Source organism: Psittacula echo (assembly GCF_963264785.1).
Source record: "Psittacula echo genome assembly, chromosome: 6".
Lineage (NCBI taxonomy): Eukaryota > Metazoa > Chordata > Aves > Psittaciformes > Psittacidae > Psittacula > Psittacula echo.
Window position 1 is genome coordinate 30321071 of NC_137743.1, and position 15067 is coordinate 30336137.

Here is a 15067-nt window from a genome sequence, read left to right on the forward strand (position 1 = left end):
CTGTTAAGTGATAACAGATATTTGACTGCATTTTGGAGCTTAGCTTTTCTAAATGGGATAGGTTCTGCTTTCCATTTCTGTGATTGTTTCAAGGGAGTCAGATCTAATCCCAGGCTGTAGGAGGTGATTCACAGCAATGTGCTTGTAAGGGCATGGTGGAACAAATCTGAGGGACAAATCACATACAGAATTCGAATCTAGAGCTAGTGTTGGCACCCCAAAGAAGAGCTGCTTCACTGCCTTTGCTGATCAGGGAATCTCTAAGCCACCAATAGCTTTAGCCCTTTTACTTTTCTTCTGTGAATGAGTCCTGGCTCTAACACAGGTTTGCTAATGGGAACAGAGGGTGCCAAAAGCTTTTTCCTTCAATATACAAAACCACAGAGATGTCAGGTCCTCATTACAATAAATGCTGAAAAACCCTGTGCTTTAGAATCATTTAGGTTGGAAAAGATCGTTGAGTCCAACCGTTAACCTGATACTACCAAGTTCACAACTAAACCATGTCCCTAAGCAACGTCAGCTATATTTGTATATACTGTTGTCAAATATCTCAGGCCTAAATAGGGTATGTGGTTTTTGTTTTCCTTTGAAAGAGAGTGCCAAGGATGCTAAGACTAAACCATATTCTCCAGCATTTTGTCAAAAAACCCATAAAATTCTTCACTTGCTTTTTCCCCTATTAAGGCTTTAGCAAGCAATAAAAGCTACTGAAAAACAGCCAATGTTCAGTACATCTGACTGTACAGACCAGGGTCTGTGTTAATCCACTTTATTTTGCAAAGGGGCTGCAGGACCTCCCTGGCATCTGGGAGTACTCTTCTAGGAATAAGCTTGCCTATCTGTTTACCCTAGGCATGGGCCAACCTGCAAATTACCCTGGATTGGGAAGACATGTATGTTATCTGTTCTATACTGTTATCTATGTCTCCAGGACTCAAGCTTGTTGGAAAGTAATCCACAGATCACCTGCATGCTTGGGTTTAGTTGTATTTTTCATTTTCCTGCACTGTAATGTGCTTTGACTGGTTTTCTGTATACCAAGCGATTTTGCTCCTTCCAGGATTTTCCAAGTGTTGTGGTTTAAACTCAGAACCATGCAGCCTCTCTCTCACTCCCCCCCTTCCTCCCACCCGGTTCCCGGAGGGATGGGGAGGAGAATCGAAAGAGTGTAACTCCTACGGGTTGAGATAAGAACAGTCCAGTAACTAAGGTATAACACAAATCACTACTGCTGCCACCAATAATAATAATGATAAGGGAAATAACAAGGGAAGAGAATACAACCGCTCACCACTCACCGACCGATACCCAGCCCAACCAAGCAGTGATCTAGCCCTTCCAGGTAACTGCTCCCAGTTTATATAGTGAGCATGAAGTGCTGTGGAATGGAATACCTCTTTGGTTAGTTTGGTTCAGGTGTCCTGTCTCTGCTTCCTTCTGGCTTCCCCTCCTCCCTGGCAGAGCATGAGACTTATAAAGTCCTTGGTCAGACTAAACGTTACTAAGCAGCAACTAAAAACATCAATGTTATCAGTACTGTTCCCAGACTGAAAGTCAAAACCACAGCACTGCACCAGCTACTAAGAAAGAGAAAAATGACTGCTACTGCTGAACCCGGGACAGTATCCACCCCTTATTCCATACCATTCATATCATGCTCAGAGCCCACCTTTTCAATGTACCATTACTCATATCTCATATATATACATATATATGCATGCATACAGAGAGAGAGAGAGAGATCATTCCTTAGTGCATGGACCAATCCCTATAAAGCTGCTGAGTCCATTCGGTCCATGATGTCAGGCTTCATCTCTTGTAACAGTCTTCCAGAGCAGGAGAGGCTGTGTGCAGTGTTCACACTCGTGAATAACCTGGGCAATAGTGTCCATTGTTAAGTCCACCCCTCGATCATGAGTCCATCTGTATGTTGCATCTCTGCCCTGATGGCCTGAAGTGTCACGGGCCCACCAGGCTCAAAATAATTCACCCTCCCCTTCTGCAGTTTCTGCAACTTGTCGCTGGGGACTCCATACAGCTGCCTTCCATCTCTGACGCTTCCAAAGCACTGGAGGGGCCCAGTGGACTAGATACTCACCCATACTGTCCCCCACACCCTGCCACTCATGACGGTCCAGCCCCGGGGAAAATCTCTTGGTCCTCCTATATCATCATCTAACCCTAGACAAGACCTGAACACGACTCCACTTAACTTTCGAGATCAGACAAAATGGTCGTGGGTAAAACACACTCTGTATGTGTGCCAACATGGTGATCCCCATCACAGTCAGCAGGCAGGTCTCAAGGGTACCCAAAAGCCATTCAAAACTTGCAGAACTCTCAAATGATGCTGCTGTCCTTGTCACTGAGGCTGGTGTAGCTGCTGTGCTTGGAGCTGGAGTAGCTGCGCTGTCTGCTGTGGTCGGAGTTTGAGTAGCTGCTGTACTTGTCGCTGGGGTTGGTGTAGCTGCTGTGCTTGGAGTTGGAGTAACTGCGTTATATGTTGTAGTCAGACTTTGAGTAGCTGCTGTACTTGTCACTAGGGTGTGTGGGAATGTCTCCCTCATAGGCTGACCACCCGAGGAGGGAAAAAAAGATGTGTAATTGCTAAACACTTCCATTATATATCTCCCAAAGTATAGAGGTGGTGACCACATTGGGAACACAAGCCAGATCAGTTTCACGATCAATGATTCTATTGTATTACAAGTCATTACCATAAAGTACAGCGAAACAAGAACCTTAGCCCAAGGCCCCCAGCCGATAAACACTAACACAGCAAATACCATCTGTAAGTAAGGAACGACATGCTGAAGCTGTGCGAGCAGGAGCAACAACTTTGAGAGCCAATAAATCAGCATTGTGATGAGTGACTATTAATCCGAAACAATGAATGTTTATCACAAATACAGTTAGACACGCTCTGGTCAGATCTGTCGTTATCTCAACCCTTCATGCCACACGTTGGGCGCCAAAAACAACTGTCATGGTTTAAGCCCAGCCTGTCACTCAGAAACCACACAGCTGTTTTCTCACTCCCTGCCCCCTCCCCCCTTCCTCCCACCCAGCTCCCCGAGGGATGGGGAGAAGAATTGAAAGAATGTAACTCCCATAGTTTGAGATAAGAGCATTCCAGTAACTTAAGGTATAACACAAAACCACTAATGCTACCACCAATAATAATAATGATAAGGGAAATAACAAGGGAAGAGAATACAACCGCTCACCACTTGCCGACCGATACCCAGCCCAACCAAGCAGCGATCTAGCCTTTCTGGGTAACTGCCCCAGTTTATATAGTGGGCATGACGTGCTGTGGAATGGAATACCTCTTTGGTTAGTTCGGGTCAGGTGTCCTGTCTCTGCTTCCTTCTGGCTTCCCCTCCTCCCTGGCAGAGCATGAGACTTATAAAGTCCTTGGTCAGACTAAACGTTACTAAGCAGCAACTAAAAACATCAGTGTTATCAGTGCTGTTCCCAGGCTGACAGTCAAAACCACAGCACTGCACCAGCTACTAAGAAAGAGAAAAATGACTGCTACTGCTGAACCCAGGACACCAAGCTGGACAGTAGTGCTTGCTACACTTAGTAAATTACCAAGTGAAGAGTCCAGAACAGAATATAACAACTCTCCTCCATGCTCAGTCCTTACTCTAGTCAAGTTGTTCTTGGAAAAATCTATAGTATAAATATAAGAGGAAAGAATTTGCTAATCTAGGCTTGGTTGTAGGCACTCATACATGGTCAGTGAAATTGTGCAGATGTCTTGTTGATGAATGTAGGGAATCTTAGATAGAAATCTCTATTTTCCAAACACCTGCAAGAATTTGGGGGTTAGTCAATTAGAATGAGCAGGTCCAGGCTGCAGTCACAAAGAGCAATTCCTTACTCGATACTGAGATTTCTCAAGAACAGATTGTGTGAGCAAATACAGAACAGTTCTGTTGACCTCCACTTGCAACTGTGAATTTTATACATGTGCCTAGTCAGGTGAATATAAGTTTTTTGATTGCATTTTAAAATTATTTCTAAAAATTAATTGAATTATGAATAAATAAAAAAAAATTGAAACTGACATTTTATCAATCTTAGGTTTTGTGAAATGAAAATTCTTTTAAAACTCATAACCAAAAGCAGCCTTTAACATGGATATTGCTTTTGCTGATGCTTTGTCAGAAAGCTATTACCCATCACAAACACATCTGCTTAAAACATTTCTATATTATTTTACCAGTAAATACATTTTTAAATAGTATGTAGAAATGCCAGAAAGGTTATAGTCTGTTATTTTGGAAAGGTTCATCCCTTTTCCCACAGCTATGTGGTGAGCTGAAAGGCCTTAGGAGTCCTGCCTCCTATCCACATGCCTGTTTCTTCAATCTAGATAATGCCCCTTGCCCATAGAAAATAATGTTCCTTCCCTCAGAGGTCTCTATGGTGGGATGAAAATTGTAGCTTTTTCTTTCCTTCCTTGTCCTTCTGAGTCTTTGAAAATCTGTTTCTATTTGTATAATTCTAAGAAAATTGCAATAAATGGATAGCCATTTCATATGGATATTTAATAGGATATTAATTAACATTACTAGGATATATGGGCCTGTTGTCTTCAGTCACAGAGTATAACAGAGCAATTCAGATTCACTGCAGGGACCTACGAGATGCCCAAAGAATCTCAGGGAGACTCTCTTTTTCCACCTCGCCATGCTTGTAGCCAAAATTATTTGTCTTGTTTCCTTTACTGCACTTGAGTGAATCTTAGAAATAGCAGACAGATACCACAGACCTGATATGCTATCCACAGCTAAGCAATCCTTTTCTGCTGTAAGCCAAGCTGCTGGCAGAACAGGCGTTCTTCCTTCTGAGAATCAAGAGGTGCTCTTGCTTTTACTTTGGGTAGAACAGTGCTGGAGGGAGGAGATGCACATGAAACATATACCTTAGCAAATTCCAGTCTTGCAAGAAGAGTTCTTCTAGATGACTCTATGCAGAGTGTGCTTATTGTGCTCCACCAGTGTTTCTAGTGGATTAACAGCAAGAGACAAACTTGGGACACCCTTACTGAGAACTGTACTGATTTGATAAAGATAAGGATTCTGAAATCTGTTCATCTATGAACTCTGACAGCACAAACCTTCTGTGCCCATTGATTGGGAATGCAGTAAATGTTCACAACAAAAATACTTCCAGAAAAGAAAACTTTTAAGACAAAGAACTTCAGAGTTGCAAAAGTTACAAAATCCTGGAATATATATGTGTGTAATCCTTGCAAATACTGAGTACTGCTGGTTACCCAATTGCCACTGTGTTCCTTGCCATATAGTTACTCCAGCATGATGGGACAAGCATGTAATTTGAAAAGCAGAAGAACACTTCTAATAGCCTCTGATTTGTGTTAATTATTATTAGCAGAACAACACAAGCACTTCAGGTTTAGCATTTATCTCTGGCTGTGCAGAGAATAACTGGAAGGCTATGCCCATCAGGGAAAACTCATAGCTTCTAATCTCTGAGGCTTCTTAGACAACAGGAACAAATTATCATGCAATAAATGAAAACCTAAATCCTATAGAAGAAAAGGAGTAAGAGAGAAAGCAGAAGTGTACTCACTCTTTCCCTTACACCACAAATATGGGAGAACATTGTCCAGTTTCAGCTTTGGATGAAGTACGGGCATACAAGCTGTTGTCTTTGAAACAACTGTTTTGTTCTGCAGTTCTCCTACCACTGAGTTTTCATTGTAAAGGCCTTGTGGTCATATTCACCCACTAGGCAGCTCTGGAAAAGCACTTTTCCATAAGATGAATGAATTTTGTCTGGTGTTTTGATCAGTTATGATTAGTATACCAAAGGATCTGAGCCTTTGAAATGGAAGAATTTAAGGTTCCGGGAGGCAAAAAAACTGACATGCGTGGTCTGCACTTGGGAGATGGTGTAGGTATGAGTAGGTCTATATTATGGCGCAAAGTTTCCAGGAAACTAGTCCTGAGTAAAGCATGTCTGTCATATTGTCTGTGCAGTCATGTGTCTTTTACTGATGAACTTTTAAACCTTTATTGTTAGTTGTGATTCTATCAGTGTAAATCAGCAGCGACTATACTAAAAGCATTGTAACACAATCCATGAAAAGATTCTGACCAACTCTAAGCCCAAAGGCCAGTAACAAGAACATATTGAATTCACATAGTGAATTTAGCCAGTTCAAAGAGTGAGTTTCTGCTTCCAAGTGTGTGCATAGCCTTGGTTTTCTGTTTCCCTGGTTAAATTGTGGCTGATTATCTTCCCACAGATAAAATAGAATATAGCGTGCCTTGTCTCCTTTCCTGTCTAGAAGCTGGTGCTTCCTGCCCAGCAGCTATTGCCACCTCCATAATGTTGCCAAGTTAACACCAGTGCTTCAGAGTTTCTGCCTAAAATCTTCCCTCATATCACCACTATCCACTGTTGTTGGTGAGTACAATCATTCCCTCTGTGACCCCAGAAGGCTCTCCAGCATGTGCGAATTGTTCCAGCTGGTCTTCAGCTGCAACTGAATTTGAGTATGCAAAGCCACTCCCTATGGATTCTCCAGTTATTTCCTGACCTAAAATTCCAAATTGCCCTGAATATTTAAAAAATCTCCAAGGATCTGCCTAAGCCCACCTAATCATCATAAATGTGATAAGATTTGACTCCCACTTTTTCCAGTATAAATCTCAAAGGTGCTCTTGATTTCTCTGAAAAGGCAGCATATATACACTGCTACAAAAGACTTGGACATAGCATGGCTTGGTAAAGGGCACAGGATTGGGTATTAAAGGATTGAACATGCTTCATTTGAAACCTGCAACTTATAATACAGAATTAAATGAGACTTGGACATCCTTGAGATGTGTTTTGACTTTGACTGATAAAGTTAAAAATTAAAACTGGATGAAAAACATTCATTAAGCCATTCTCTGGCAAGATTGGGGATTGTGATTGCATAGAAATAAAAACACTTTTCAGGAAATCTTGTCATTTTCACTGCAGTTTGTTTCAGAGGGAAAAGCAGGTTGGGAAAAGGAGAGGGATTCCAATCATGTCCTCATTTACCATTTCTATTGAAAAAAATATTTTAACTTTGCAATCTGCAACTGAAAAATAATTCAGAAAGCCATTTTTAGAGAACCAGCGCATGCACACACTTGTTAATAGCAGTTTGGGGTTTATGGTTCCATTTTTCATTTTCCCCTGCACTATGAAAATGCTCCAGGAATGTTCCAGGAAAAAATCTGGCATTAAAAAATCTGGCGTTCTGTGGGTTTTTTTAATGCCCAAATGCCTTTGCATCTGCAAATGTGTTTCAGTATGCTCAGAAAAGATTGCACATGTGCAGAGGGCTTTGCATCTGTCAGCAAACTTTGTAGCCCGTTGAATATGGAGGCTGTAGGTCCCTCTGAGCTCTTTCTGGGGAAGAAAAGAATCGCTATCATCTATTATTTTTCACTGCCACTGAATGAAATACAGAATTGGAATGTCACAGGTCCCAATGTATATATATACTTAGTAATCCAATGATGAAAGGACTCTCCCTTATCATACAGAATATGAATGACTCTGCCATCTGTGGTTTTCTAAAAATGCCACCTCCTCAGAAAAATAGGCACGCTATTGCAAATGCTACCTGTCATCAACTAGTGTATGTCAAGAATTTTCAGTACCCAAGTGTCAGATTGTAATATAGCCTTGGGATCTCTGTATGCAGTCTGAGCAGTACAGTATCTGTGCTCCTGCTGAGTTACACAGCAGGCCCACTAGGAAGTGAAGGCAAGTGCTGAATGTGTAAGTACAAGTCAAAAAGAGATATTATGAGGTCTTTCTTCCTTTTTGTCTAAAATAAGGAAAACGCACAGGGGAAGAAAGTCAGCTAGGCTGTTCTCTGTTAGCTATTGGATGTTTAAGTGCCAGTGCAATGAAGTAGACCTATTTCTTCCTTCAGGTGAGCCAGGATGGAAAAGCCTTGCTGGATGTCTTACAGCGTCCCTTGAGCCCTGGGAATTCTGAATCCCTCACTGCTACTGCAAACTACTCCAAGGCTGTTCACCAGGTGCTGGATGTGGTACATGAGGTCCTGCATCACCAGCGGCGCCTAGAGAGCATCTGGCAACACAGAAAGGTCCGGCTACACCAAAGGCTGCAGCTCTGTGTTTTCCAGCAGGATGTTCAACAGGTAATATCATTACTAAAGGAGATAAAGAATGGTCCTTTCTTTGCAGCCATAAAGATTGTTTGCTGACTCATCTAGAGGATATTGCCAGAACCTAAATTTCATGTGCAGCTGTATCTATGCTAAAATCGTAATGCACCTTTCAGTACCTCTTGGTTTCATGTTGGAAATCATCAGTCAGTCTGTTAATTATTGATCAATCCATTCCCCCTGAGAGTATGACACTATTTTCAGTGGTTAATTTTTCACAAGTGAGCAATTAGCAGTAGGTACTCTACTGTTCTTGAGAAAGGGATGTTGAATAGAAAAAAAATTTCAAGTGTAAGAAGCAATCAAACTTCGGTATATTTCACCTTCCTAAGTGGAAACAGTACAGATACAGACCTTTTAGTGGTGGTGTTTAGACGATCTTCGCATTATTACCATTTATGGAGTCCATGTACCTGTGCAATGAATGTGCTGGCTCAAATGTATCACACACTCCAGCGTGCAGATCCCACTTCACAGAAATACAGTTTATACAGTACGGGCTCGTCTCTGATAACGTAGGCTCCAGGTGAATAACTGTTCTCTCCCAAAGGAATCCATTTGAATACCAGCACAACAGTGTAACTGACAGTAACGTATGAAATGCCACATTAGTAGCTGCCAAATAATGCAAGCACAATCAACAGATGTTATGGAACTCTGCTCATTCAGGATGGTGTGGTTTGTTTAAGGGCCCCATTATGGCCTGAAGGAGATGTTGGTAGCAATATGGTACTTGGTTTAAATGAAGAGGCTGAATGCTCTAATCATGTTTATGGAGCATTCTAATGTCCCTGGGGTCTCTACGCTATTGCCTTCCTCCAAGTGAAAAATGAAGTGGAGTTGGAATGACAAAGCTGTCACATGCAAAATAGACATGAACCAGCAAGGACAGGAGACAGGCATCTTTCATTTAACATGAAAATTTGCGGACCTGTTAGTGCCATAGTTGAAGTACACCAGCAGAGACAGAACTACAGCTCTAGATATCCTTTACAAATATGTATGACCATTTCTTTGTCAGTCTTGAAAAGTTTGCCAGAATTTCTAGCTGCTCAATTTTTCCTGTAAAACCACACAAACATTTATGCCATATATATAACTAAAACTGGGACTTAATGTAACAGATGCTTAATTTAAGCAATTTCACTTTTGTTACGTGTCAGCAATCATACTGCATGGTAATGAAATTCATAAGCTATATATCAAATAGAGCATGTACTTGGAATTCAGTTAGAATACTCCCTGCAAACTGTATGAAGTTCATACAATTCTGGGATTAAAATCTCAAAAATCAAGGATTGTAAATTGTGATGATGATGTCCTTTTTCCAGTTGTGGTATATAATGTCAATAGGAATCCATGTTATCCTAGGTATTCTTCAATCTTTCCAACCCAAAACTTTCTCTCTTACATCTTCTGAAGTCAGCAGAAGTGTATATGAATTTTCTTTATGAAAACCATTCAGACTTTTACTTCCCACATATGAAGGCAATGAGGCTGTGTCACTGGTTTTCAAAAGGAACAGGTCTTTTGCACATACTGTGACTTTTAGTGAGAGAAAAAGAAACAAGCAGTAATAGTTATGGAGTACAATCACTTTAGAGAGCATTACTCTGTGTGAGTTCTGTTGGCAGCAATCTTTCACATTTTTCCTCTTAATGGGTAGTTATTAACTGGGAAGCAACAACTTAATGACAGACATGATTCTGTCCTAGCACGCACTGGAGGCATCTCTTTGTCCTACTTAGCGAGTAGAAAGAAAGAGATGAATCATTCTGTTCACTAAACATCTGTACTATTCAAGATAAATGCTTTGTAAGTCATAAATGAAATTATCAGCTACATAGAAATATGAAGTGTAGACTCAATGAGGAGGAGGAAGATATCCAAGTATGTTGATGTTGGTTTGGTTTTGGTTTGTTGTTTTGGGGTTTTTTTTAAATAATCACCTCCTATATATCTGTCATGCAGTTCCTATTATGCTTATTTTGTTAAATGCCCATCAGTTGGCAGGTGAAGCTGTCTACCTGTATGTTGTCACTAATCATAAATAACATTTATCTTTAACAATTTGTTGTCCTGTCAAAACTAAATAACCTTTACTGAGTTCTTCCTGGTTTAAGTCTAGAAAATAAAGATATGGAAGAACAAATCTTGACAGGAGAGCCTGAAGGTTGTTAGACTTTGCTGTCTTCTAGATAAGTAATGATACAGTGTAGTTTCTGTAAGGAAGATGCTCCTTTTCCCTTTTCACCAGCTCAAAGTTAAGGGTGTTCTCACAGATGCAGTTTTCTTGGTCAAGATGTCCTGTGGCTCACCCTCTGCAGCCAGTGTAGTAGAAATTCTGATGAAACATGATCTCCGTGTCACAATTTATACTCCCTCAGTTGTTCATCTATACCTTTCTTTTCACATCAGCTGTTCTGTGTCAATCTTGTCTTAAAAGCAGATGTGCATAGGGACAGGTTTTGTTATGCTGCATGTTCTTAATACAGTCTCCAGAAGTATTCTGCATCCTCTCCACCTGCCATTAACGGCATTAATAGCTGCTTGTGAAGACACATTTCCAAGAAGAGATTCTTATGAATCTTGAGAGATCAATAATTCCTCACCTAACTACTCTAGTTAGTCTTGCCAGAGGGATCAAGTATTTAGGCATAGAATATCAAGTGTTCATAAAGAGCTTTTGAAAAACTAGTTAGCTGGATGAGAGCTCTTCAGTAGGCCAGTTGTATACCATATGAATGGATTTAAGGGTTAAACTGTATTGAAGAGGGCTAATTCATGTAATTCTTGATGTATTTTGCACCATTTGCAAAATGCTGTACGCATTACTTGCAGGTCAAGGCTACGTTCTCATATAGTTTCACACTGTCAAGGAAATAATTTCTATTCTAGCTGGGTTTGAACTGCACAAAACCTGAAAACATTAAAAATGATGGATTAAAAGAAATGAAAGTATTTTTTATTCTGAGATAGAAAGTCAGGCATCCTTAGTCATGTCATAACCAAAATGCAAGTTGTGCAGTAGGAAAAAAAAACAAGTTTAAACACTGTGGATTGCTACGTTACAATGTCAGTGTAAGAAATTTCTGCTATAAAACATCATTAAAAGTAATCACTACCTCACACCATTAGACATTTTACAAGATTATTTGCTATTACATCTATGTATTGATACAATTATATCAATTTGCACATGTGAACCAAGGTAAATAATGATGTGCTAAGGAAAATGAGTTATGAATATGTAGCATTTTAAAGAAGGAAAGAAAACAAATTGTGTGAAACTGCATTTGCAGCCTTCACAGGAAATGGAGCAGCACTCACACAAAAGGGATAGCAGTTAAGACAATTTGTGAGCTGTTACAAGGCTCTATGCAGGCAGGAACTGATAAGGAACTCTTAACACCAGAAATATTTAGCATCATTATTAAAATATTGGGTTACCAAGTGCATACAATACTTCATTGCTTAATTTATTTTTTAGAAGCTCTCTGTCATTCCAGATAGGGAAGAGGTGCGTTGTTAGATCGTTTTAGAATACAGCTGAGGGAGGAGATACTGAGATTCTGTCCTGCAGGAGAGTAAAAAAAATCCGTTTGACATTCATACAGATACTCTGTCACTGCTGCAAATGCTTCAGCCCATTTTTGGTAGCTTTTCCTTTTTGCCTCTCTCTGCTCTGTGTCTTCCCTTTCTGCAGACTATTTAGTAGCAATATAACACCATTTCCATTTCTGGGGAGATTTAAAATTGTTCTCATGTTGTCTCGAATTTCCACTGCTTTCCACTGTTGCATTCTGCTTTACCATGGTCTTACCCATGCCTCTGCATGCATCTCTCTGCCCTGATATGTTCTTTTTGCCCCCTTGAACAGCAACACTGTGAAACAGGAGGGGTAGCATAAGGGTTGTACCATGCACAGATGTTACCAAGCAGCCTTAGAAATAGCTGAAGTAATTTTATAATGCCGTTCTTAACCCCATTGCCTCCCCCATCTCGTTTGTTTCATATAGGCAAGAATTTTGTCTGAATTCTTTCACTTCATAAACGCGTTTAAGTAAAGCTGTAAAGCCTGAGTGTACCTGTTAAAGCAGAAGGAAAATAGAGACCCATCAGTGCATTATTGAAATGGTCTGTACAAGCCTTGAACTTTGTATTCTAAAGCACTTTAGTGGCAGAACAGTCAAACTGCTATTCTTATTCTGCAGGCTTCATTCCTTCTCACGGGAATTCTCAGTCTTTCTGTCATCTCCATACATACACACAAACACTTAGCCAGACACAGGCAGCCATTTTCTCCACAGATGCAGATGATTCTTTTGAGGTCACTGCTGGTGCTGCTTCCTTCTTGATTCACTTTGGTTGTGATGGTTGCCTCTAAAGGGAAAGCTTGAAAATAGGTGAATATGATGGAAGTTTCTTGACTACATACAAAGCCTTGAGTTAGCTATGATGGTTCTGTGTGGCAAAATGGAACAGGCCCATCATGTCAGATGAAGACCAGTTGTAAACAGCTAGATGACACTAACAAACGCTTACTGGCAAGAGGATAAGTATGTACTAAGAAGGCTGGGACTGTTGCCATACCAGCTATAATGATGCTTCAAATCCTCTTGGTTATTGAAAAGGTGAAGATAGACCAGTGTTGGATTCACCTGGATTTTTCTGAAGTTGTGGATTGTGTTCTGTTGGCTTCATGCCCAGGTACATTAATGTACATAGCTCTGGTTTCCTTGTGCAGTTATCTGCTTCTGGTGATACATAAAAAGGCCATGGAAGCATACTGATATCATTACATTTACCAGCTGCCATTGTTGTGGGAAACTGTAAAGTATTACAGAGGAAAGGCTGTCTCTCTTCATAACCAAACACTTTAACTTGTAATGTGTCTGGCTTTTACTGGCCGAAAAAACAGATCAGGGCATGATCCTGACATCGCTTATATGGAAAAATGTCCTGCCAACATCTGTCTGTCTCCATACACTCTCTGAGAATGCTGAACACTTCATGTGATGCATGTGGTCTACGCAAGTCCATTTGTAGAAAAATGGTAGGATATTTGAGGCAGCTCATGATTCATTTAGCTCTCGCACAAGAAGATTAGGTCTGTACACACACCCCATATGCATGCATACACTCAGTTCTTTTGATCACTTCAAGCAATGAAGAGTTCTTCAACATTCTCTAGTTTTCCAACTTATAGTTTGTTTCAAAGACAGAAGAAACAAGGCTATATATCATTTTTTATGCTTTCTTTACAATAATACCTTCACTGGGTCTTGTAAAACAAGGTATTTATTTGTAAACAATTGCTAAAAAAAAAAGAACATCATAATCAAGTCAAGATTATACTTCCTACCATATGACTTCAGCCACAGCACCCTGCAAAAGTACACCACATGGTGTGTGTTACATCTAAGCAGATTTAGCCTGTAAATACCTACCACTGACAAACCATTAATTAAAACATTACAATTCAAAGCATCCTAGAGAATTGTCACAGCCCCTTTGGTAAATTCACCAAGTAATGAGATGCACTTAATGTTTGTCTCTTATATTACATTTTCAAAGTACTACAGACCAGTCAGTCTCACCTCTGTGCCTGGCAAACTCTTGGAGCAGATTCTCCTGGAAGGCATGCTAAGGCACATGAAAAACAAGGAGGTGGTTGGTGACAGCCAGCATGGCTTCACTAAGGGGAAATCCTGCCTGACCAATCTGGTGGCCTTCTATGATGGGGCTACGGAACTGATGGACAGGGGCAGAGGAGTTGACGTCATCTACCTGGACTTGTGCAAAGTGTTCGACACTGTCCCATCACGACATTCTTGTCTCTAAATTGGAGAGACATCAATTTGATGGGTGGACCACTCGGTGGATAAAGAACTGGCTGGATGGCCTCACGCAAAGAGTTGTGGTCAATGGCTCGATGTCCAACTGGAGACCGGTAACGAGTGATGTCCCTCAGGGATCGGTGTTGGGACCGGTCTTGTTCAACATCTTTGTTGGTGACATGGACAGTGGGATTGAGTGCGCCCTCAGCCAGTTTGCCGATGACACCAAGCTGTGTGGTTTGGTTGATACGCCGGAGGGAAGGGATGCCATCCAGAGGGACCTTGACATGCTTGTGAGGTGGGCTGATGCCAACCTGATGAAGTTTAACCATGCCAGGTGCAAGGTCCTACACCTGGGTCGGAGCAATCCCAGGCACGGCTACAGGTTGGGCAGAGAAGAGATTCAGAGCAGCCCTGCAGAGAAGGACTTGGGGGTGTTGGTCGATGAAAAAATGAACATGAGCCGGCTTCAGTGTGCGCTCGCAGCCCAGAAAGCCAACCGTATCCTGGGCTGCATCAAGAGGAGCATGACCAGCAGGTCAAAGGAGGTGATCCTGCCCCTCTACTCTGCTCTCGTGAGACCTCACTTGGAGTATTGTGTGCAGTTCTGGTGTCCTCAACATAAAAAGGACATGGAACTGTTGGAACAAGTCCAGAGGAGGGCCACGAGGATGATCAGGGGACTGGAGCACCTCCCATATGAAGATAGGCTGAGAAAGTTGGGGCTGTTCAGCCTGGAGAAGAGAAGGCTGCGTGGAGACCTCATAGCAGCCTTCCAGTATCTGAAGGGGGCCTACAAGGATGCTGGGGATGGACTCTTCATCAGGGACTGTAGTGATAGGACAAGGGGTAACGGGTTCAAACTGAAACAGGGGACGTTTAGATTGGATCTAAGGAAGAAATTCTTTACTGAGAGGGTGGTGAGGCACTGGAATGGGTTGCCGAGGGAAGTTGTGAATGCTCCATCCTTGGCGGTGTTCAAGGCCAGGTTGGATGAGGCCTTGGGTGA

The 15067-nt window shown here is 41.4% G+C and overlaps 1 protein-coding gene across 4 annotated transcripts in view; it reads left to right on the forward strand.

Moving 5' to 3' along the window:
* Positions 1 to 15067, forward strand: part of KALRN (kalirin RhoGEF kinase) — a gene marked incomplete at its 5' end in the record, with an annotated part of 522231 nt that overhangs the window by 248944 nt on the left and 258220 nt on the right. For all 4 annotated transcript variants that reach the window (XM_080620947.1, XM_080620949.1, XM_080620948.1 and 1 more), the window contains one exon: positions 7961 to 8191. In XM_080620947.1, coding sequence (XP_080477073.1) covers positions 7961 to 8191 — 231 coding nt within the window. The remainder of the gene's footprint in view (positions 1 to 7960; positions 8192 to 15067) is intronic.